The following is a 23,654-nucleotide window of genomic DNA, read 5'->3' on the forward strand; positions in this document are numbered from 1 at the left end:
TATAATTATTGTTATCATTACCATTTTAATAATTTTAATGATAATAATGATATTAATCATTATTTAACAACATTATGATTATCATTATTACACTAAAATCAGGCACAGTATGTAAAGGCCAGACTATTAAACACTCGGAGGTTTTGTTAGTTACTGTGTATTATAATTATCTAGGCTGTGCATGTATTTTGGTTGACTAGGTTATATGTGCTTATGTTAATTGTGGAGCCTTAATCATTTTCAGACGCATGGTGAGGTGGAACGAAGAATTGTGTCACAGCTTTTGACTCTCATGGACGGTTTAAAACAAAGATCCCATGTCATTGTAATGGCTGCAACGAATAGACCCAACAGCGTGGATCCAGCCCTTCGCAGATTTGGTGAGGTCATTGTAATTTGACGCTATGGCATTTGCGCTTACTTTTCACTTACGTGGAAAATAACTCGCTTTGTCCTGTGTGAAGCAAATTACAAGTTATTTCTGCCAATGCTTCTTGCCTTATTGCCCTTGTTGTTGGTCAGAAATGTTTGGTTTTGGTCTGCTTTAACAGCCATTATAGCCCATTGTAGTATAAAGTGCTTACACTGTACTTCACATCCACCAGGGCTTGAAATTGTGAGCAATACAGCCACAATTTGCAACTGAGTTTTCTCCATTTGCAACTATTTCATTTGCGACTAGTTTTGACTTTCACTATTATGAAATAAAGTGCTAGCAGTTGACACTCTGTGGCTTGGTTTGCTAAAATAAAATAATTAAGAAATGACAAAAGTTATTTTCTTGAGCACTGTGAATGTTGTTTTAGCCTGATGGTATAAAGCAAAAATTCATTGCAGCATAATTCACTTTTGGTGTGACATACACAATGCAATTACCCCAATTATTTGCCATGTTCAGTGGTTTCTTAATAGACATGTATTGCTGGCTCATATTTTGTTTTGTTAATCCACTGGAAATGAAATACAGATATACAGTACTGTAGTTTCAATTTTTGTCACAAAATTGCACAATCTGGTATTACATGTACTTTCCTGCATTAATTACATGTACATGTATCATTATGCTAATAAGGACGAAGTTCTTTTCTTCCAGTTGCATCTGAAAATTTATGTGGGCATGATTTTCTTTTAACAGTTTTACATGTACTTTTCCAATTACTTTATAATACAAAATAATTATTACTTACTACAGTACAGCCCAAAGATAATGCACGAGCAAGAACTTCTTTTTGCGTCCGCAAGCCGGCAACTTCTTGCGGCTTCTTGCGGCTCCTTGCGCCACAATCCTACCAGCCGCAAGAACTTCTTTGCGGTTAGAAGTTGACACCGCAAGAACTTCTTTCTGTTAAAAAATCCTGACCGCAAGAACTTCTTTGCGGCAACATCTCAGAAAGAAGGTGATATACAAAACTCGCGACAAGACGAAATTCTTCAGGGCAATGCACGGTCGAATCTCGGGAGTTAGACGTATCATATGTAAACAAACGTCACAATGATTTTTTACGTCGTTTGCACGAAGACTAGTTGCATGATAGCAATCAGAATAAATATCAAACGAAACCCTTTTGCCTCCCAAAAATCCCAGTCAAAGAAATGTTTATCAAGGTACACTGTAGTGATGAGGATGGCTTTTTCCACGCAAACCGTTGTAGGACTGTCGCCGCGAATGTAGAGGAATTCATTGTTGTGAAATTCACATAAATGTGAAGCTAGAATTGATTCCTGTGGGAATCTTTGAAATTTCCTCTGCATTCCTGTTTAAATATCTCAAGGAAAATGCAGTGTAAGCAGACTCACAAGACTGAAATTTTCAAACTCGTCATTTTCATTTGTTGTCTGCTCCCGAGCTCGTGGCTTTATTTCACCGTCGTCACCGAAAGCCAGAAATGTGGTTGTTGCTAGTTTACCTTTTTTTTTTAACGTTTTTTTACCCTGTTACAAATGTAGCACAGTGGCGTCTCCCAGATTTTATACTCATCATTTCTAATGGATAAAAGATACTTGGCAATGTAACCATGGTTGTGTGAAGACAAGTTAAAAGGGAAAACAACTCACTCCCGGTTATCGTCCATGTCTCAAAAATGCGCGTGCTTAAGCTCCCTAATTGTCGATGATTCGCGCGATACTCAAAAATCAGCTGCCTTCATGTATATTTTCCAATCAGCTGGATATGATGTCGCTGGATGAATTTTTTTCCGGGTGAGAAATACCCTCATGCGACTAATCCGCTTAAATTAAGGTTGGTTCTGAATTCTACTCAGTTCGCGTTCACTGAGAAAAAATAAAATAAGCATGAATCAAGTTTGATGTGCCCTGGAGTCCCACAGAGGCAGATTCTCTAGGGCAATTTGATGGGGAACTTGTTTTGTTTTGAGCTCTTCTGTATCCATTCCGTCTTAACAAAGCCAATAGAAAAGAAAAATAAATACAAGTACATGTATTCCATGGCGAATTACGTGACAAAAGCGTGACCGACTTGCTTTTCAGCGTAACGGTTGTTATGCAAATAATATAATGTAGTTCCCTTGATAAGTGTTTCTGAAAGGAGTTATAAATGCAGAAGCTTTTGTTTGTTATTTATTATTAGTATTGTTATGATACCACGAGTTTTCTTTTGCCGATGAAGATATCACACGACATTTGCTTACACATTTCACTGTCACCTTCCCGGCATCATATGCAAACGGCTACGTGTTCGATCTAAAACATTCCGAACGCAAATGGTCATTCTTTAGACGTGGTTTGTTATGCTTGCGAGCCTGCGTGTTTGTAGTTAATGGCGTGATTGAAGGTTTTTTTTTTCCGAAAGTGCAGAAATTAGTTACTGCTTTGAAACATTCACGTTCACCGGTCTTTCTTTTAAGCGAGTGCGTTAAATACGGCCTTCGATAAATTGGGATGACCAAACATCGAGTTCTGATCTCATGCCCATCGAGTGTTTCCCAAGAAGAAACATACCATTATATCCCTTCCATTTGAAAGCGATTTATGTTTTGGAAAACATTATCCGTAATCACCTCATACAAGCAACACCGACTTCTCTTGCGGTTGAACCCGCTAACTTCTTGCGCTTTTTGCGTCTTGCGGTTAAGTTCGTAACTTCTTGCGGCTTCTTGCGGCAAGTTTTCTATCTTCTTGCGCTTTGAATGTTCTTGCGGATAAACCGCAATTCACCGCAATTTAACTTCTTTTGACCGCTTGCGTGTTCTTGCGGCGCAAGAACTTCTTGCGCCACTTCTTGTGCGTGCATTATTTTTGGGCTGTACTGTACATGTACGAAAACCGCTGATCTGTGGAATGGGCCCGAATTATTGAGTGACTGCAGTTAAACATTTCAATGAAATTCACCGTCAAGGTGTACCGGAAAAACCACAACAACATAAGAATAATACATCTACAAAACCGTGATACCTGGGGAAAATGAATAAAAATGTTATAAAACTTATCCAGCGAAGAGGTTGCAAGTGCAACCGTGGACTCCCTGTTACATGTACCTTCAGTGCAAGAAAGGTTCCCTGGCCTGAATAGCGTCATTGAACGCAACACCTCTCAAGAATTTTAGCTATTTACAATTTGCTCTGTAATTCCGGCCCACTCTGACACAGATCGGTGGTTTTCATAGTACTAGACACTGTGACCTTCATTTGCATTAAAGTTTGCTTTAACTGCACCATTAGTCAGGTGACTGGAATTGTTTATTAAAGTGACAAGTTTAAAGCCCTGTGTACATGAGCAAGTTTTCCTTGACAAGGAAATATTGCTTAATGTGTTCATGGGTAAAATTGGCAATTGTTAAAAATAAAATTTCTTTGTGTAAATGAATGACAAGTAAAATGTGGACATCTACATGAATTAACGAGATTACTTCCCAGTATCACACTCATGCTCATTGCTATCAAGCAAGTTGGTATGGAACGAGGTTTGACAAGCTAGGGACTGGAACATTCTTTTATGTGCTCACTGAATAACAAGTCAGAGGTCTTTCTTTGATTTTTCTTGTAAGAGAACAATCTTATGATATTATTACTACTCTCAAGTGTCTTTTACAGTATGGGGATGTAGATGAGGATTATATTTTTTATCCTGTTTGGAGAAAGTGTTGAAAATAGGCAACCATAGTAACCAGTGTTTCCATTTAATTTTCCAGGTCGTTTTGACAGGGAGGTTGACATTGGTATACCTGATGCAACTGGTCGATTAGAAATCTTACGAATCCACACAAAGAACATGAAATTAGGAGATGATGTTGACCTTGAACAGGTATGAATGTACGAGTACAGAATAAGGAACATGTTGTTGGGTGTTATTTCTGGATTGTTTTAAATAACAGTTCATGATGTGCATGATTGATTTGCCTAATAACTTTTAAAGAGAACATGTAATTAAAACAATTTAATGCAATTTTTCAATTTGCAAGGAAATTCCAACTCCTATTACAGAAATGCAAGCTGTGATCTTACTGATGTGCCTTTGCCTTGAAGGAAACTACCACTAGTTTAGTTTAAACATCTTAACCCATTGACAAGTAAATTACTAAGTATGGCCTCTTCAGGCTGGCTCAGGAGTCAAAGGGTTAAAGGATTTGTATAGTTTTCTGTGTGTAAAACTCTTGGGAACTTGGATAAATTATTGATTTAGTTGTAGAGAGTCTTTAATTTTTGAAAAGTGAAATATTATTTTGAAATAATAATTTACTTGGTTATGTTATGATAATTATGGTGTAAATAATAATATTATTCCAACTGTAAATTAAAGTGCTGCTATGACGAAATTCACATCTTTCCTTTCTAAGCCATTTTAGGACATAACAGGTAGTCTGCGCTAGAAGAGGAATGCTGTTTACTATTTTCAATTATCTCTTTTAGTCCACTCAATCTACGGCAGTGTGATGGTGTTACTTAAACAAATTGCAACATAATTTTTTTCACTGCTGAAAGGTTAAATACTGTCCACTTACTATTAAAAATCACCCAAAATCCCCCTGTGTTGGAACATGCCTTAATTGAGTGCAGAATTGTTGGCCGATTACCCAGGGATCCCCACTCTCAGAAAGAAAACTGACGTCTGGAAACAGTGTGAATTATTGGTAGTTTTATTCCTTAAAATTACTTAATTATTGTAAGCAATCACTTAATCGCTTTGTTTTGTTCTAAAGTTGAAAAATCTGCACAGTAAAAGAGGAATTTGTCTGAGGCTCTCACCACAGGAATCCCAAACCCCCGGATGGCCAGTAGGCTTGGATAAATTCTGCTTGTAAAGGGCTATTTTTGCTTGCCGGCAGTGCTCGTAAAATCGCCTATTCTGCTTGAAGTTCTGCTCGTACACCCTTATTCTGCTCGAATTCTGCTTAGTATCCGAAAAAATTTGGCAAAAATATAGAAGGGAGCCTGTGGCTAACCCCAAAAACTAGTTAGGTATTCGTTATGCGTAGCCAAATTGTAAGTCATCTTACTTTAGGTCAAATAATTAATCAAACACAAAGTATTTGCCATTTGCTTTTTATTTAGTTTTAAATTTTCTTGCAACTGTTATGCATATCATTAATGCCCCTGATTTTCTGCCCGAAAATCCCTTATTCACTACTTGCACAAATGCCATAATACACCTCTTTTACCCCCCAAAAATCTGTAGGCATTGTTTTCAACTTCTCTTGAGACATTTTCATGTCCCAGGGAAATTGCAAACGATGGTTATGCAAAAGTTTTGGGGGGTAATAGAGGTGTATTATGGGATTGTGCAAGTAGTGAATTCTGCCGGCAGAATGCTCACCTCAAAAATCGCTTGTTCTGCTCGAAATTCTGCCGGCAGAATTTATCCAAGCCTAGTGCCCAAACCACCGGATTACATTCTCACAAAATTTAATGTTGTAAAGCAGACAGTAATTTGCCCCCTCTCCCCTTCAATGTTGATGTTTATGGGTTCAAGTGCAAAAACCAACCGGTAAATGCAACATTGATGGGAGGGAAGAGGAGGGGTACGTTATTATTATTGTGGGTTTGTGGTTAGAGATAAACATATAGATTTAGCCAAGTCTAAAAGCGGAGCTCCTGGGTTGTTTATTCTTACTGGCTGTAGGATTAGTGAAAATAAAAGGCTTTCCAGCATAAACCTGTGAACAAGGAGAGGAGAACCCTCCAGTGTCACAACTTGAACCAAGGCACGAAATTGAAAAAAAGATCTATAGAGGAAACAACCTCTCAAAGAACAACATGGCCAAACCTAAGCACACATGAAAGGTGACACAAACGAACATTATGGCAACCCAAGCCAAGACAACGAAAACAGAAGAGTCTATTCTCAAACAACTTAAGACGTCAACGTTTGAGTGACTTTGACGTTTTTGCAAGACGAATGCAGGATAAGGAACCACATCCGTTCCATGTAAAATCTAACTGCAGTGGGTACCACCAGTCCAACAAGCAGTTGCCCTTGGGAGCTACTTGCTCGTGGAAGCTACTTGAAACATCACTTTCCTAGAGTCTATCTGACCTATTATGAGGTCAATTTTTCTGGAAGACAGTTGGCTCTTAAACAGAAAGCCAGAACCAGAAAGAAAATTCTACCATTTGTCACAATATACAACCCAGAAGTGTCAAATCTTCAAGCACTACTGCTGTGCAAATGGTAAACCAGCCAATGCTGGAAAGTATGAGCATCGGGGCTGTCATGTGGGAGGTTTTGAGTTTGACTCCAGATCAACACCCAGGGTCGTAAAAATAACTGAGGAGAAAGTGCTGACTTTGTAATTACATCTGCAAATGGTTAGACTTTTAAGTCTTCTCAGATAAGGTTTATAACCGGTAGGCCCCGTCTCACAAATATCTTCCATGTTTATAAGTTCTCCGTAGGATGTTAAAGAACCCACACACCATTCAAGAAGAGTAGGGCATGAAGTGCCCGGTGTTGTAGCTGTCCTCAGTGAGTGTGTTCTTTCCAGCAGAAGTGGCCAGTTTGACATAATGACTCTAAAAAGGCTTGTGGTGTATGAGGCCACCAAAGCAAAAACAGCCATAAGTCAAAAGGACTTTGCGAGTGCTGGGACGTAGATGTACATGTAGATGTAGTGTAGATGTAATGCAATTATACAAAGAGGGATAAATCACTCAAGGACATGCTTGTTAAAGCAAAACTGTGAATTGAAGGTTTCATAATAATCTGTAACCACAAATATGGAGGTATATCTATGACAAAATTTAACGATCAGTGTTTGAAATTATAGGCATCCAAGTCATGAATGCATCAATCCAAAGCTGCATGGCAACAAGCCGATTCTGCAAATGGCCATTACGGAAAGAGGCATAATGCAAAAAGGAATAACACAAATAGCCATAACGCAAACAGCCATAACGTAAATAGGCATCACGCAAATAGCCATAACGCGACTAGGCATAACGCTAGTAGGCATCATGCAAAAAGGAATGACGCAAAGATGCATAACGTAAATGGTCATAGCACAAAAAGGGTAACGCGATGAGGTATAACGCAGAGCCATAACGCAGAGGCATAACTTAAACGGGAAGAAAAAGTTTCAGCAATTAGTTTTTCTATCCCCTGAACTATCAATTGAGGTTTTTTTTTAGAGCTGAAATTATTTACGGAGTACACAGCTAGTCTCCATTCTTCAAAGGGCCTTTGCGTGATGGCTATTTTATGTTATGCCTTTCTGCGTTATCCCTTTTTGTGTTATGCCTTTCTGCGTTATGCCTTTCTGCGTTATGCCTTTTTGTGTTATGCCTCTTTGCGTTATGCCTTTCTGAGTTATGCCTTTCTGAGTTATGCCTTTTTGCGTTATGCCTTTCTGTGTTATGCCTTTCTGTGTTATGCCTTTTTGCGTTATGCCTCTTTGCATTATGCCTCTTTGCATTACTGGTATTCCTCTCTACATTATGGCTATTTGCGTTATGGCTATTTGCTTTATGCCTCTTTGCATTATGCCCTTTTGCGTTATGGCTGTTTGCATTATGGCTTTCTGCGTTGTCTCTTTCCGTGATGGCCATTTGCAGAATCGGCTTGTTGCCATTCAGCTTTGGATTGATGCATTTATGATTTGGACGATTTTGTTTCAAATACTGATCATTGAATTTTGTCATAGATATGCCTCCATACACAAACCCACAAATATCATGAGAAAAAGAAATTTACATTTTTCATTACACAAAAAAAGTCAATTACATAAGCTATTGTAGGTTTTGGACAATGCAATCCGGTGGTTTGGGCTTCCTGTGTTTAGAGCCTGAGACAAATTCCTCTTTAACTGTGTAGGTTTTTCAAATTGAGAACAAAACAAAGTGGTTTAGTGATTGCTTACAATAATCATGTAATTTATGGAATAAAACTACCAATAACTTGCACTGTTTCTAGACATCAATTTTCTTTCTGAGAGTTGGGGTCCCTGTATGATTGGCCAAAACTTCAACGCTTAATTTAGGCATGTTGTCTCGGGGATTTTAGGTGATTTTTCATTTGTTAGTAAGTGGACAGTACTTTAAATTTTGGCAGTGAAAAAAGTGCTGTTGCATTTAGTTTAAACAGACAATCAAGTTTTTAAAATATGCAAATTAGTCAAGTAATGACTTTATAAATTCAGCCTAATTTTGATCAACTATGATGAAAAAAGATATCTCAGCCAATTTGTTTCAGAAATGCTTGATTCTTGTCAGTGAGATTCTAGTAGATATGCTCCACAAGATGAACATACCAGTTTGTTACCATGGCAACATACTGGGTTCCAGACCTCCCTGTTATTAAAGGCTTTGCTGGCGACCTTTGGCATTCTATTTTGATATTTGCCAATGGTGCCTCATCTGTATAATCCTTCAAGCATATAGATTAGTTAGGTCAAGTTTGTGGGCTTGTTAAGGACGGTGCCTACTAATTAAAGATATTTTTGCCCCGCTTTATGATTGTGCAGGAACTGTAGATCTTAACAAGTGTTATTGAAATCCAAAAAGAAGTTTGGGCGTAACCATGCATTTTCAAAGATAATTCTTGAATAATATTGGTAAAAAGCTTTTAAATACAAAGCAATGTATGGTGTTCTTTCTCAAATTGAAGCTTAATTATCTCTTAAAAATGCATGGTTACCCTCTAGTTTCTTTTTGGATACCAAGAGAATATACCAAGATCTACTTTCTCCAGATAGTTTTAAACCATGCAAAAATATCGCTATCTTAGTAAGGATCACCGATGGGAAATCCAAGTATCTTGAGATGTGCAGAACATGTGCGCAATAACAATAATAGGCACCGTCCTTAAATATTTTTCTAGCTTAAGATCACCAAAAATATTGAAATCAGGTTGGAGGGGTCTGGAAAAGAGTGAGTTGCCATGGGAACCAATTTCTTTATAGCTGTAGATGTGTTGCCTGTAGAACTACGTATGTATTAGTCTACCAACTTTCAATGGTCTCTGCTGCTAATCGATTGAGATAGCTCCATTTATATACCGTAAAAACCCGCAGGTCGCACCCACAGGTAAACTGCACCCTGAATTTAGCAGTTCAAATTTTGGGGGAAGAGTTTTGCAAAGAAATCAAAAGAAATCCAAAGTAGAGTCTTAAGAAGTCTTTCATCATCCACTCTTCAAAATACTTTGAAGTCCTGCCCACAATTTTAGCACTTTAACATAAAGAACATTGTTTCTACCAACTTTGACATATGATTGATCTTTTTCTGGTATTTGTTGACAGGAATTTCTTCATTCAACACAGTTTTTTGTAAAGATTTTTATGTTACAACAAGAATTTGTACGGAACATTCAAAGCTTAGTAACCAGGCATTAGATCATACGTGAAAATGGAAAACTGGACACTGGAAGCAGCATGATAAGCTGCATGAAACATTACCTAATGTAACAGTGTCTTTATTATTTTAAGAAAATAAAAGTTGAGAATGTTGCTGAAAGTGCCAAAATCTTAACAAATGTCCAGACGTTTCGGGACTGTGCCCTTCATCAGTGGAATGTTTGTTAATGTTTTAAGCCACGCTTCCTGGTATTTGATTTAAAATTTGAAAGTTGCGTTGTGCACGCACACACGAACTTCAAATGAACTGAAAATCAGCCTTGAGGTCGCGCGGCTGGCATGTCCCAAGACTAAAGATGAGACACATCTCATGTCTAGAAAGTCGGCTTGGTCAGATCCAGGAAAGGTAGTTCAGTTTCAGAGTCGCAGAGGGGGATGAAAATTGGAGACAAACGCAATGTAATCCTCAAGTTCAAAGCGGCTACAAGACGCGATGCCTACCACATCGTCGATGTATCTCTTGTGTAGCAGAGGTACTGTACCAGGGTACTGTTGACCGATTTGTTCCTACAAAAAGACGCCTACTTTGGGCCCATTTTGCTGCCCATGGCCACCACTCCCACTTGATGGTAGAATTCGTTGTTGAACAAGAATGCGTTCAGGGTAAGCACCAATTCCGCTAGACGAGTGAGTGTTTCCGTGGGTGGGTCGAGAACAGGGCGGTTGTTCAAGAAGTATTTTAATGCTTCCAGACTGCGGTTGTACGGGATCACGGTGTAAAGGGACTTGATGTCCATTGTGTACAGGAAGCGTTGGCTGGCGTCATTTTTTACGGTATATAAATGGAGCTATCTCAGTCAATTTTGTTCATCAGTGGTTGACATGACTATTTATTCGACAAATGTGTTAAACGGCGAAGAAACAGTGGGTAATCTACCACGCGAATACTCGAGAATAGCTGCAAACAGGTTTTTCAGGGGATTGGAAATTCCGTGCAGTGTGTCTGTTGGACAAAAGGGACCATACACCGCAATTTAAAGGATCTGTTAACGATGACAGTTTAACGCTTTTAGGGGCGACAACTGTAATGCGCTGTACTATTGAAGCTTACTCTTACATGAACAACAGGGAGGCGCGGTGGCCTCATGGTTAGTGTGCTCAACCTCAGGGCGAATGGTCCGGGTTCGGGTCCTGGCCGGGGACATTGTGTTGTGTTCTTGGGCAAGACACTTTACTCCCTCTCTGCCTCTCTCCACCCAGGTGTGTAAATGGGCACCAGCGAAATGCTGGGGGTAACCCTGCGATGGACTAGCATCCCATCCAGGGGGGAGTAGAAATACTCCTATTCGCTTCATGCTACAGAAACCAGGGATAAGCTCCGGCCTAATAGGCCACTAGGCCTGTAAGCTGACTTTACCTAACATGAACAATGGCTTTTTTAAGAGCCAACAAACTTACAAAAGCAATGACCAGTACTCCCTTGTAGATTTATGTGACATTCATTAACATACTTTTCCATAAAAGTGTCAGTTAACGGAAATTGGTGTTGAAATTCATGACACCTTTTTTAAATGTTCCCGCATATAAGCTGGACCCCTGATTTCTAGCGGCGGTTTTTGGAAAAAAGGTGCAGCTTATCTGCAGGTTTTACGGTATTCTTGATGTTATAGTTTGTTGAGTGAATGACGTCATCAGTCTTCTCATTTGCATAATTTACACATTTTTCAAACTTAAATTTCTCCGGTACAAATGCAGATATTTCCAAATAGTAAATGGTGTTTTAATCTTTCCTGGAATTCTATGTGAAAAACCTGAAAATACAACAAAATATTTCAAAATGCTTTACAGAATAAAAATCTGGTGAAAAGGAGTACTTTGATATTGTTTAATAATTTACGAAGTAAGGTGTCAGCAGCTTTACCTTGTGGTCATAGCAGTCAACCTATATCACGATTTCAGTTCATTTATGACAATAGCTGGGGGAAGATGTCTTACATATAAGATTGAAAGCAGCTACAGAAGTTTGCATCAATTTTTTTGTCTCCGTAGATTGCTGCTGAAACTCATGGTTATGTTGGTTCAGATGTTGCTTCACTCTGTTCAGAGGCTGCTCTTCAGCAGGCAAGTGTTTACTTTGTAGTTACTAATTAATTTGCCTTTTTATGGTGCACTGCACTGAGGAATGGTGTGTCTTTTCATCATTGACTTACAGCCTAATAATTCTAATAAAATTTTACATTAGGGATTGCAGAGTACAGGTAATGGCATTTTTCTGAAGATAAATACCCTCCACCCTGACAATTACGCCCCAACTTGAAAACACTGTACTTTTGGCACATGAAGATGATAACTTCTCCTATACAGCTACAAATTAAAAAAGGTTTAGTCCTCTAATCAACTATAACCTATGTAAATGTGAAGTCTTGTAATATCCAATGTATTGATTACATCAGTCGATCATGTTATAACCCCTGTATGCAATTGTAAAATTGCCAAATTTTGCAGATACTTATTTATTTTATTATTTATTTTTATTTATTTAATCAATTTGCCAATAAAGGCAGGTGACAACACAATAGAATATTAAGTCCCCTACAGTATGCTTTCATTATCGTTGCTTTCATTTTTGTATCCAGCAAAGCAATGTGTTTGTCATTTTGTAAAACGTCACCAAGCATTGGGGATTAAAAAACTTTCACTTTTCTCTGTGAAATTATGCAGCTAAATTATCCTCCTATTAGTGGCCTTTATAATTTCAGTTGTCAAAAATTTCTCCTGAGTGAAGGGTGGTGCCTGGCTGATATGTCACGCAATGATGGTTGCTTCAAGGTTAAAAAAGTAATTCATCAATTGTGTACAAAGGGCAAGCATGCAGGGGAATTTTGCATCCACTTCTAAATGGCTTTGTTGAACAGAGGCTGAGCAAACTTGAAAGTACAGATATAGAATGATAACTGAAACTTTAAACCTTGCTCAAGAGGCAAACCAAAACATTGACCAGCCATGTATTTTATGACTGTGCTGACTTTGTGTTAAGGATTATGGTAATCATAAATTATGAAGATAATCACTGATTGATCACTTATTCATGAAAACTTGGAGAGTAAGTGTGTAATGTAGTCATTTTGCTTCCATAGATTCGTGAGAAAATGGATTTAATTGACTTGGAAGATGAGCAAATAGATGCTGAAGTCCTGGACTCGTTAGCTGTTTCTATGGATAATTTTAGGGTAAGAGTGAACACAGGTTTGCCTAAAATCCGGAATCCAGAATAAGAAATCAGTAACAGTGAAAGTTGGGCAAAGGCTAAAATAACTATCAAATTTGATAAAGCATCTTGTTTGTATGTTTTCTTATAATATTATTATAAGTTGAACGAAATCGTAATCCAACAGCACTTTTCACAGCATTTTTCCTTTAGAATTTAAAATTTTAGGAGACATTTTATACTCCAACCTCAGTATAATTTTTCAAGGCGCCTGTCCTTTCAATGATACCAGTCAAAGGTGGGTGCTGCAATAATAATGTCAATCAAGGGAAAAGGTGGCCAATGGAATCTCGCTCACTTCATAGTGGCTGCAAGAAAAGAAGCATGATTTTTTGCCTTCTCTTTCGTCATAATGTCGGTTCAGAGCAACATGGAATGTGAGGTAAGTAGTCCTCCTTGAGTATTATAGATGTTTGATTGCAGCCACAACTACTGGTGAACAGGAAAAAAAAACAGACATGATACAAAACGCATTTTAAGTTACTGGTTCAGGTTCTTATTCCGGATTCTGGATTCAGTTTCCAGATTCTTGGTTTTAGGCAAACCTAGTGAACAATGCCCTTGCAAAACAAGTGTGTAAATGAAACTTCCAAAGTACAATCTCCTGCCAATAGCATAATTATGCATTTTTGTGCAGGCTCACTTCTTTGGAAAATCAACATGCTGATCTGCATTGATTTTTGGAACTTAGTATAAATTTTCTCTGTTACCATTACTTTTTGCAGGTTCAGCAGATAGTTATTTATGTATTACAGTAATTGGCAATGTATTTTGCAGAACATCAATATGTATAATTATTTGCAGTTCTTATGTGTACATTTGACTGGCTCACAGCTGATTGGCTTCATGCAGTACATGTATGCACATGTACCTCAATCGGTAGAGCATTGCACCACCTTCACAGTGGTCATATTGAAGCCACCTGATTTTTTTTCCTACTCAAATGCGCCAAATAAGTATGAGGATCACTGCTGTTTTTTTAATTGCATTGCATTGTATTATGTGCTTGGTGCAGAATTTTGCTTCCTTTGGACAGAGAATGTTCTAAAAAACTGCAAGGTTGCTACATGAACATGATCATGTTTAAAGAAAAACAAGTTCATGTAACAAAGGAGAACTCAGAAAGACCAATGAACTGGTTTTAACTTCATGTAGCAATTTAACACAGGATTTAAACATAGGGGCGATACCCAAACAAAACAAATTGACCCTCGTAAATAGTGGCTACCCTTTTTCACCTTCAGCTGTAATCCATTTTCTAAATAAGTAGGTAAATTTGTTAATGCGTTTGTGCAAGGAAGGAACAGAGAGAAACTCCTTGGTTATTTTCTCCAGTATTTTGCTATTCAGTATTGCTGCAGTCCTTGGTGAGCCTTTCTGGAGTGCAAGCACTTAACAATTTGTACCACGTCCACTGTAGCAAATTGGGTAATAAATTAGTTGCTTGTGTAGAGCTTAGGGTTAGGGTTAAGTGGTTTATTTGGGTCAGGCAACCATTAACAGGCTGATTATGCTTTAGAAACCTCTGAATTGTTGTAAGCAACAAATCAAACTATATTGTTTGATTCGTTTTTTGTTTGTTTAATGCAATATAGTTTTTGTATAATTAAGAAAAACAACAAATCAAACGCTTGAACACAATCGCAATTTAATGTTTCGGCATTTATCAAATTTGAATTACCACCTTAAAGGTGGTATGCCATCGTTTCAGCAGATAAAACTGACAGCGAGTATGGTCATTAATTTTCCTGTAAACATGTTTATCATGCAACTTCTCAATGTGGCATTAATTTTAAGCTATAGATAATTGGCCACTTTGTTTATTATGATACTACAGGAAATAACAACCCTTGGACACGTGACAGTATCTCCTTTCTGTTTGGTTTCAGTATGCCATGGGAGTCTCCAATCCATCAGCTCTACGTGAGACAGTGGTCGAGGTACCAACCACTACATGGGATGATATTGGTGGATTGGAGAATGTCAAGCGGGAACTACAGGAATTAGTTCAATACCCAGTGGAACACCCAGACAAGTTCCTCAAGTTTGGTATGACTCCGTCCAAAGGTGTGCTGTTCTATGGTCCTCCTGGTTGTGGTAAGACATTGCTTGCCAAGGCTATTGCTAACGAATGCCAGGCCAACTTTATTTCCATTAAAGGCCCAGAGCTTCTTACAATGTGGTTTGGTGAGTCAGAGGCCAATGTCAGAGACGTCTTTGACAAGGTGAGCTTTAAGAGTTTGTCTTGTACGTACATGTTATTCGTACGTAAATGTACTTCAGCAATACGTACAGCCGTAATACATTTCACTTGGTCATTTTTCTCAGCTTGTCTTTAGCTCAAGGTGGAACTGAAATGATCTCAAAGGGTTTTTTGTTTTTTCCAAGAAAATTGTCCAATAAGAGCTTCTTCATTAACCTTCTTTTAAAATTGTTACAAAAACGTTTAAGGTTTTAAGAGCTTTTGTTTGCGTTCGTTATTCGTTCCGGCATATTTGTCAGTTTGAACAGATAACTGTGCCATTTGTCCATGGATGGGTGCAGTTTCCTAATTTGCTTACCTTGGATAACACAGCTGTTCTGTTGACTTCATTTCGAACGCACAAGCAGTCTCAACCTTTGAACCCTAAACTACCCACCTCGTCTGCAGTTTTGTAGTTTGCATTAAACTTCATGGAATGAACATTAAACTTCTTCGCTGCCATCGTGAGAATAACCAAAATAGTTTTCACAGGAATAGTTTGCTTAGTTAGGTCGAAAGGTCAAAAGTCCTTGTACTCTATTCAGGCTCGTAGTGCAGCCCCTTGTGTTCTGTTCTTCGACGAGTTGGACTCCATTGCCAAGGCAAGAGGAGGAAATGTTGGTGATGGAGGTGAGTGGAGTTGAGGCGCCCTCAATTTTTAAACAATTTTCACTTTTCAGCGCAACAACTGATCGCAATCTTATTTCTCGGCCCGAAATTGGTGCGCAAGTCGTACATGTGTTTCATTCGCAATTTCAGCAATGCAGCAGATCATTTTATCAAACTGAAACATTGTTCGAAAACAGACCCAAGTCTTCACAGCTCGGCCTCTCAAAAAAATTTCCTTGCCCCCAAAAAAGAATAATTACAAGTTTATTGCACGATTTCATGCATGCAAATGTCTTCGTTTTTTTGGTCAAATTTTAAATTCAGATATTTGGAGTAGATTAAAATACGAGTAGTTTTAGGGGTTTTGAGAAACGCATTCCCAACTTGCTTTTTTTTTAGCTTGCAATTTTTTTTCCATTTCCTCTATATTTCTTTCCCTTTTTTCCATTTTCGGAGCTTTCCTCGAACTGTAAGGCGCTGTAGCACAGCAGATCGAGATTAGGTTAAAAAAACATTTCCTGTGGGAAACTTAGATTCTCGAATGAGATCTTACGTAACTTGTTTGCAGGTGGAGCAGCGGATCGTGTGATTAACCAGGTGCTGACAGAGATGGATGGAATGAATGTCAAGAAAAATGTTTTCATCATCGGAGCCACAAACAGGTTTGTTGTAACTTTTTGGTGGGGATAGGTCCAATAACTTCGAAACCATATTGTATTGCTTGAGAACGGTTGATTAATATCACAGGCTCCACCATGCGTGTTACACTAGTGTTACTGCACCAGAAGGTCCTCTAAACATTGCCTAACGCAGTGGTACGAGACAAGATGTATGAGAAAGTTCCTTTTTTTGCAATGGTTTACACGAATTACTTGCCTAGGATTGGCGTTGCCATCAAAATTGCAAAGTTGGCAAGTCATATAATGGTTAAAAAATGTTTGCTTTTTTTTTCTCCAGACCAGACATCATTGATCCTGCTATTTTGCGACCTGGTCGTTTGGACCAGCTGATATATATTCCACTTCCTGATGAAGGGGTGAGTGGTTGGGTCAGATTCTCAAAACATCACAGAGGTTTGAGTTTTACAAGGGAAGATTTGAGTCCACTTACTCTTTTCTGTCTTGTTTCAGTCTCGTGTATCCATTCTAAAGGCTTGTTTAAGGAAATCTCCAATTTCAAAGGTGAGTCTTGATGGATGAGATTCTTACACTCCTGAACGAGTGTGAGACGTAAGTTTGAGAGAATTAATTTATCTGAATTTGTCGCAAACTGCTATGAGCGCGCGTTTTGTTTAAATTTGAGTTGCGCGTGTACTTTACTTCCTTGATTTGCTGCATACAGTGTACTTGTAGCTCACTGTAAATATAATGAACATTATTTAAGTGTCAACTGTATTTAGCCCTGGAGCAGTAATTTGGGACACTGGACAGAAATCGAATCAACTCATATCAAATCGTAGGGGGAAACCGAAGTACTCGGAGAAAACCTCTCGGTGTAGAGAGGATAACCAACAAACTCAACACACATTTGACGTAAGTCTTGGAATCGAACCCGGGCCATATTCGTTGGAGGCGAGTGCTCTCAGCACTACATCATCCATGCTCCCTTTTTGATGATTAATGGAAGTAAAGAAATGCTGACTTGTATTATGCAAGCCAGGCGTATCCAATTCTTGTAATGATAAACCGCAAAACATTTTTTTTAAATTTGCCACCAAATGAGTCATGACAAGTTTATTACGAATTATTATTATATGGCTCTGTCTCACAAGGACTGGAAACTACCAAGTTCACGAATTTGATTGGCAGAAATCGATATTGACCGCCGTCTAGATTTTCCCATCTAGACCGGTAATGTTTTGTGGTGAAAAGATGCAAAGTAAAGTGCAAAAATATTGAGTATTTTCTTCTACCAATATTTATTTATGGAAGTGCCAAACAGCATGATGACAAAAGAGAGGATGACGAGCAAACTTTGACAGAATTAAGTTCAGGTGATCGCCACTCATCGCCGTTCGCAAACAAAATGTCAGTTAGTACAAACCAGTTACATTAAACGAATTAAATTGTTCTTGTTAGCCATATAATAAACATCTTATTAACCGAGCTTAGTCAGTCTGTATGGGAGAATCTTGACCTCGGTCAAGATTCTCCCATACAGACCTCCTGCTCGGTTAACAAGAGCTAATTACGAAACGAAACAAATGGCGCGGAAGGCTAAAGGAAGCGTTAGGCTTACAGAGTACAGGCTTCCTCGACTGTGCTAACACTGATTAAAAAATAGGTCCGCAATGCGTATTTGTGTGGGATTTCAGTCAAATAAATGTTGATGATTAACATTACAGTAAATGTAATACATTTTGTAAGATTCCGTAGAACCCCAAGCTGCAGACGAGAAAATGGTTAGGGGAGAAACAAGTTTTCACTTCAAGTTTCGAGGAAATTAGGGGTGCTTGCCATTTGTCAGAATAAACCTGTTGGGATGACCGGTGAATAATGTTAACAGTTTTTCCAAAATCAGCAAACCAGCCCAACGAGATGGCGCTTGCCATTTGCAATTGTTTTCGGCTGATGAGGGACTGGAAAATTTAGCAAGTGGTAAGGAAATTTCCACTGTTCCGTTCCGAATGGAAAAAGAGGACTACCTCTGTTTTAACATTATCAGTAAATGTGAAAATTTTTGGCAGGAAGCTTGAATGCATTAGTTTTTTAACTTGCGAATCTGCTGTAACTGGCGCCGTCACGCAACCTGTCAACAAATCGTAGTTAAAAAAGGGAACCTCAAATTGGTAATCGTAAATCTACAGGATAATACTGGACTTTGTCATTATGTTGTATTATATGTCCGTGAAACTTCGGATGTTGGTAGGAATAAACGGGAGTTGAAAGTAATGAAATCATTCAAGTATAAATTTTCTTCCGACAGTTGCAGACTGTGCGGCGAGACAATATTTACTAGAATTGTATTTTCTGCGCAAATTTTTTGCGGGATTTTCATAGTATCGACGCAATTTATGACATACTATCTATGTGCAATCGTTCTGTCCGAGAAAAGGAATTTTGTACGATTCTTCCATATTCATCCAAGAATTTCTTGCATATGCAAACAGAAAGTGGGTGTTTACGCACTGAAATAAATACCCAGCAGCGCGTGGTTTAAAATTAGGTCTTAAGACCTAATCTACGCCCTCCGAATCTCCAAAACTAAGAACTACGACAAATCCAGAAATATCTAAACATAAATTGTCAGTTTTGCTCTGTGAAAGCTCACAATAAATGTAAGTTGAAGGGTTTTAAAACTTATTAAGTAACATATTTTCAAACTTAACTCGTTTTGTTTGACAGAAACAAAAACTCAAATTTATTTCAAAGTGTTTACAAGTACTTAACTCAACTTTTCTTCGTTTATACGACTTCTCCTTACCTTGTAAGTTAATCGCACCGAGAAAACAAGTCGAATTTCGGCAAATGACAACTGCCGAGAAGAGCAATGGCCGCCACACACAAACACTCATTCCCAGGGTCCTCTCTCTTTCCAATAGTGACCACGTGACAAACACTTGGCTCTCGTAAACAAATAAAGAAAGAAAGAAATATCGCCGGTGCTGTCAAAGTGGAGGAAAATGCCACACAAGAACGGGGTTTGATTCCTTGATTTGAAGGAGGCCTCCAAATCAGTGATAAACTCACAATGAATTAGTCGCATATAACAGGTTTTGTTAACTGTGATCCCACCTCGGAAACAAAAATGCATGTGAATAAGTCTTGTGTAACAAGAGAAGCTGTTTAGAGTTCGTTTGTAATATAATAATTTGTATGGCAAGTAATTTAAACTTTTCCTTATATTTTTTGCAGGATGTGGATCTGGATTATGTTGCCAAGGTTACTCACGGGTTCAGTGGTGCTGATCTTACAGAGATTTGCCAAAGGGTAAGGACGGTTCAACAACAAAATGTTGGCGTTTCGTTGAGTCTTTTGTACGTTTTGGGATTATGCGACCATGGAGGGTACTAAATGAGAGATTAAAGGGTTGGTGCAGCCATAGCAACCATCCTTTTGTGTGTTGTAGAGGCAGCCTCACAATACTTGTCTGATGTCACGTTCCTTGTTGTTGTTCTTTTCCTCAAGAAGTTGGACAAACATTTGCAGTTTTGTCAGAAGAATTTTCCTGATTCTTATTAAATGTGCGTCTTTTAGGCTTGTAAGCTGGCCATCAGAGAGTCAATCGAGACTGAAATTCGGCGAGACAGGGAGCGACAGGAAAACCCAGACTTGGACATGGTAAGTTGCCAATTTTCAGCTTCGGTTCCTCTTGTTAATGGTGGATGCAATTGGCATAGGTAATGACATGCTATTGATTCCAGTTTCGCTTAGATAAGCTCAACTAAAATTTCAGACTGCATGGACCTGTAAGACGAGTGTATTTTTGGTTTAGCTTTATTAATTAATGGCAGGACGAAAACTATGATTACATGTTCATCATCATGATCATGAAAATTTGTTTGGTACTTTGTCATGATCGTTGGATTCAGTCCGTTGTCTCCTCCATTCCTTTGTACAAAGTGTTAAGTTCCTCCCATTCGACTCACATTTTTCAATTTGTTAGTGATCGCTTCTAGGTCCAAACACGATTTTTTACTGGGTTGCCTATGGGCAAACCCAGTCGAGGTCTCCGTTTAGTTTGTTTGTTTTATTTTTTTTATTATTTTTTTTTTCCGTGTCGGTAAAAGTCTTGCCTGTCACTTCCCTGGTAAGTGGTGTCTTTGTGTATAGAGCCTTCTGCGCGTATTTTCTTAGGATCGAGAGGGTAGTGGAACTGCGTAGATTTCTCTGGTGGACACAGTAGAATCATTAACTTAGCCTGCAATGGCGTCGAAAGTCATGCAACGCGAATGGCGTTTTAGTGGATCCTTAAACAAAATATACCCTTATGGAGCTCAATAATGGAAAGTCAGTTGGATAAACTAGGCATGAATCTCAAAAGCGACGAGTACTGGACTTCGACAACAAGCTATCGCCCGTCGAGACGAAATCAAAGTCTACATGGTAATTTGACACAATTGAGTTGCTTGTCTTCACGCACGCAATGAAATAGGAAGAGGTTTTCGCCTCTAAGAGCAAATATGTTGTTTGTTTCAATAAAATTTTCGCTGGAAAAGGATTCTGTGGTATTTTCTGCCTTTGTGAATTATAATATCATGTTGTGTATTGAATTTTCGAGCTTAAGGTTGAAATGTGATATGGGAGAAGTTTTTTAGTATTGCTCTGTAAGCAGGAAGGGTTCACAGGCCTGTTGAAAGCGTGCTTGAGTTTGACAGACAGATAGACAGACAGTTTATTCTCTGAAACATAAACAGGTTTACAGAGAAGTACAATGAAGACTTAATGAGAAAAGGGCAAAAATAGTTAAACTAATACCTTGCCCTAACAGTTGGAAACATATAAAAATTACCTAATTAATTAAGTAGATACAAAAGAATAAAATACACAGTACACACACACACATGCATAAAAGCAATATATAAATTAAATATGAGCAAAATAAAGCAACCATGTCAATCAGCATTTATTAGTATTGGGATAAATAATGACTGAAAAGGGAATTCTTAAAACAAAATGAGCCCCAAAATCAGTGAAAACTTGTGACGCTGATGAATAAAAAAGTAGCTGCTATTGCCAAAATGATGGAATTACCTGGTGATAATAACATCGTACGCGTCTTGGAGAGTAAATTTTGACTTTGCATAAACAAGAGTTGGGCGATTGTGATCTTTGTTTTCACTTCGCTCATTTCACTGTCAAAATCACGGCGCCCGCTGAATTCCGGCCATGTCACTTTCGATTTTGCAATTTACTTGAACGTAGCAAAAATCTCCCAAAATGTTTGTCGCTGATCGTAACTTTTTATCTTCCATATTCACGGTTCAAAATTAATGTTGTTTTCATGTCGTAAATATTTTATTCTCGATCGACCGTCCGGGAAACTTCCTTCTGCTCTTTCTGAAAACTGTGTATCAATAGTTATTTGCTTTTTCATCAATATTTGTTTTGCATAAAGCAAGCTAACAAAATCTGTACCTTGCTGAGTTCGCATTTGTTAGCGGTAATAGTATTTTCGGTCAGATGTTTCTGTTTTTTATGAGGGGTTTATTGTTTTGGTCTCCCATCCTAAAACTAACCCCGCGAAACAGGGCTTAACTTCAGTGAAGTTTATTATTACAAACTTTCAGATGCTCAGAGGGCACACTTGTGGTAAAAAGAAGTTGTGAGGGAACTTGAAAATTATCAACATGTCAGCCCAGAAGCCAGAGTTTCTCGCTTCTCTTTTATTAGTTATTCTTCAGAGACTGGAATGCTGTATTTCAATACCACACAATTCAGTGCCTTCTGATTTTCTGTAGCACGTACCACAGGCAAGCCAGTGTATGCTTCACAGAAGCATCTCGTTTCTTAAGGACGGTGCCTACTATTGTTAGTGCGCATACGTTCTGCGCATCTCGAGATACTCGGATTTCCTATCGGTGATGCTTACTAATACAGGGATATTTTTGCGCGGTTTAAAACTATCCGGAGAAAGTATATCTTAGTAAGTACTCTTGGTATCCAAAAATAAAATTGGGGGTAACCATGCATTTTTGAGAGATAATGAAGCTTCAATTTCGGAAGGAACGCCATACATTGCTTTGTATTAAAAAGCTTTTTACAAATGTTATTCATCAATTATCTTTGAAAAATGCGTGGTTACCCCCAATTTTCTTTTTGGATTTCAATACAACTTGTTAAGATCTACATTTCCTGCATAATCACAAACCGGGGCAAAAATATCTTTAATTAGTAGGCACCGTCCTTAACTGAAACCGCCGCACGAAAGGTTTTTTTTTTCCATTTGGGAAGTCCCTGTCCGGCGGGGTTGGTATCTGGATGGGTGACCATACCCCTTCGTAAAACAGAAGCATTGGACCGAAAATACTATTAACGCTAGCAAATGCGAACTCGGCAAGGTACAGATTTTGTTAGCTTGCTTTATGCAAAAACAAGTATTGATGCAAGAGTAGATTGATACACAGTTTTTAGAAAGAGCAGAAGGAAGTTTTCAGCACGATCGCTCGAGAATAACATATTTACGACATGAAAACAACATTAATTTTGAACCGTGAATATAGAATATAAAATGTTACGATCAGTGACAAACATTTTGGGAGATTTTTTCTACGTTCAATTTTATTATTGTACTTTTGGTTGCACAAATAAATCGAAAGTGACATCGCCGGAATTTAGCGGGCGCCGTGATTAAGTTACCGCGGCATGTTCACTCGCCAAACAGTGAAGCATCTGTGTCAAATGAAGGCAAGATACCGGGTTTTCGTAAGTTTATTTTTCTGTCAAGTGTTATAAAGTTTGACAATAAATGTTTCTGCAAAGTCAAAAATTTACTCCCCAAGACGAGGTTATTTATCACCAGGTAATTCCATCATTTTGGAAATAGGAGCTACTTTATTATTCACCGGCGTCACAACTTTTTGCTGATTTTGGGGCTCATTTTGTTGAAACTCAAGCACGCTTCCAACAGACCTGACCTTTGCTGCTTACAGAACAATACTAAAAATATCCTCCCGTATCACGTTTCAACCTTAAGCTCGAAAATTCATTACACAACATGATATTATAATTCACAAACGCAGAAAATATCACAGAATCCTTTTCCAGCGAAACATTTTATTGAAACAAACAACATAAGATGGACTAAAACGCCATTCGCGTTGCAATGACTTTCAACGCCATTGCTGATTAACG

General features: G+C 38.3%; 1 protein-coding gene across 1 annotated transcript in view; it reads left to right on the plus strand.

The window, feature by feature from the left end:
• The window catches only part of LOC138023670 (transitional endoplasmic reticulum ATPase), a 56,429-nt gene that overhangs the window by 28,928 nt on the left and 3,847 nt on the right, over window positions 1-23,654 (plus strand). Inside the window, exons 14-24 of the mRNA XM_068870713.1 lie at window positions 245-380; window positions 4,148-4,260; window positions 11,792-11,863; window positions 12,880-12,972; window positions 14,900-15,235; window positions 15,798-15,882; window positions 16,430-16,523; window positions 16,819-16,897; window positions 16,992-17,042; window positions 19,716-19,790; window positions 20,058-20,141. Of these exons, the coding sequence (XP_068726814.1) occupies window positions 245-380; window positions 4,148-4,260; window positions 11,792-11,863; window positions 12,880-12,972; window positions 14,900-15,235; window positions 15,798-15,882; window positions 16,430-16,523; window positions 16,819-16,897; window positions 16,992-17,042; window positions 19,716-19,790; window positions 20,058-20,141 (1,218 nt within the window). The remainder of the gene's footprint in view (window positions 1-244; window positions 381-4,147; window positions 4,261-11,791; window positions 11,864-12,879; window positions 12,973-14,899; window positions 15,236-15,797; window positions 15,883-16,429; window positions 16,524-16,818; window positions 16,898-16,991; window positions 17,043-19,715; window positions 19,791-20,057; window positions 20,142-23,654) is intronic.

The sequence above is a fragment of the Montipora capricornis genome, chromosome 11 (assembly GCF_036669925.1).
Source record: "Montipora capricornis isolate CH-2021 chromosome 11, ASM3666992v2, whole genome shotgun sequence".
Classification (NCBI taxonomy): domain Eukaryota; kingdom Metazoa; phylum Cnidaria; class Anthozoa; order Scleractinia; family Acroporidae; genus Montipora; species Montipora capricornis.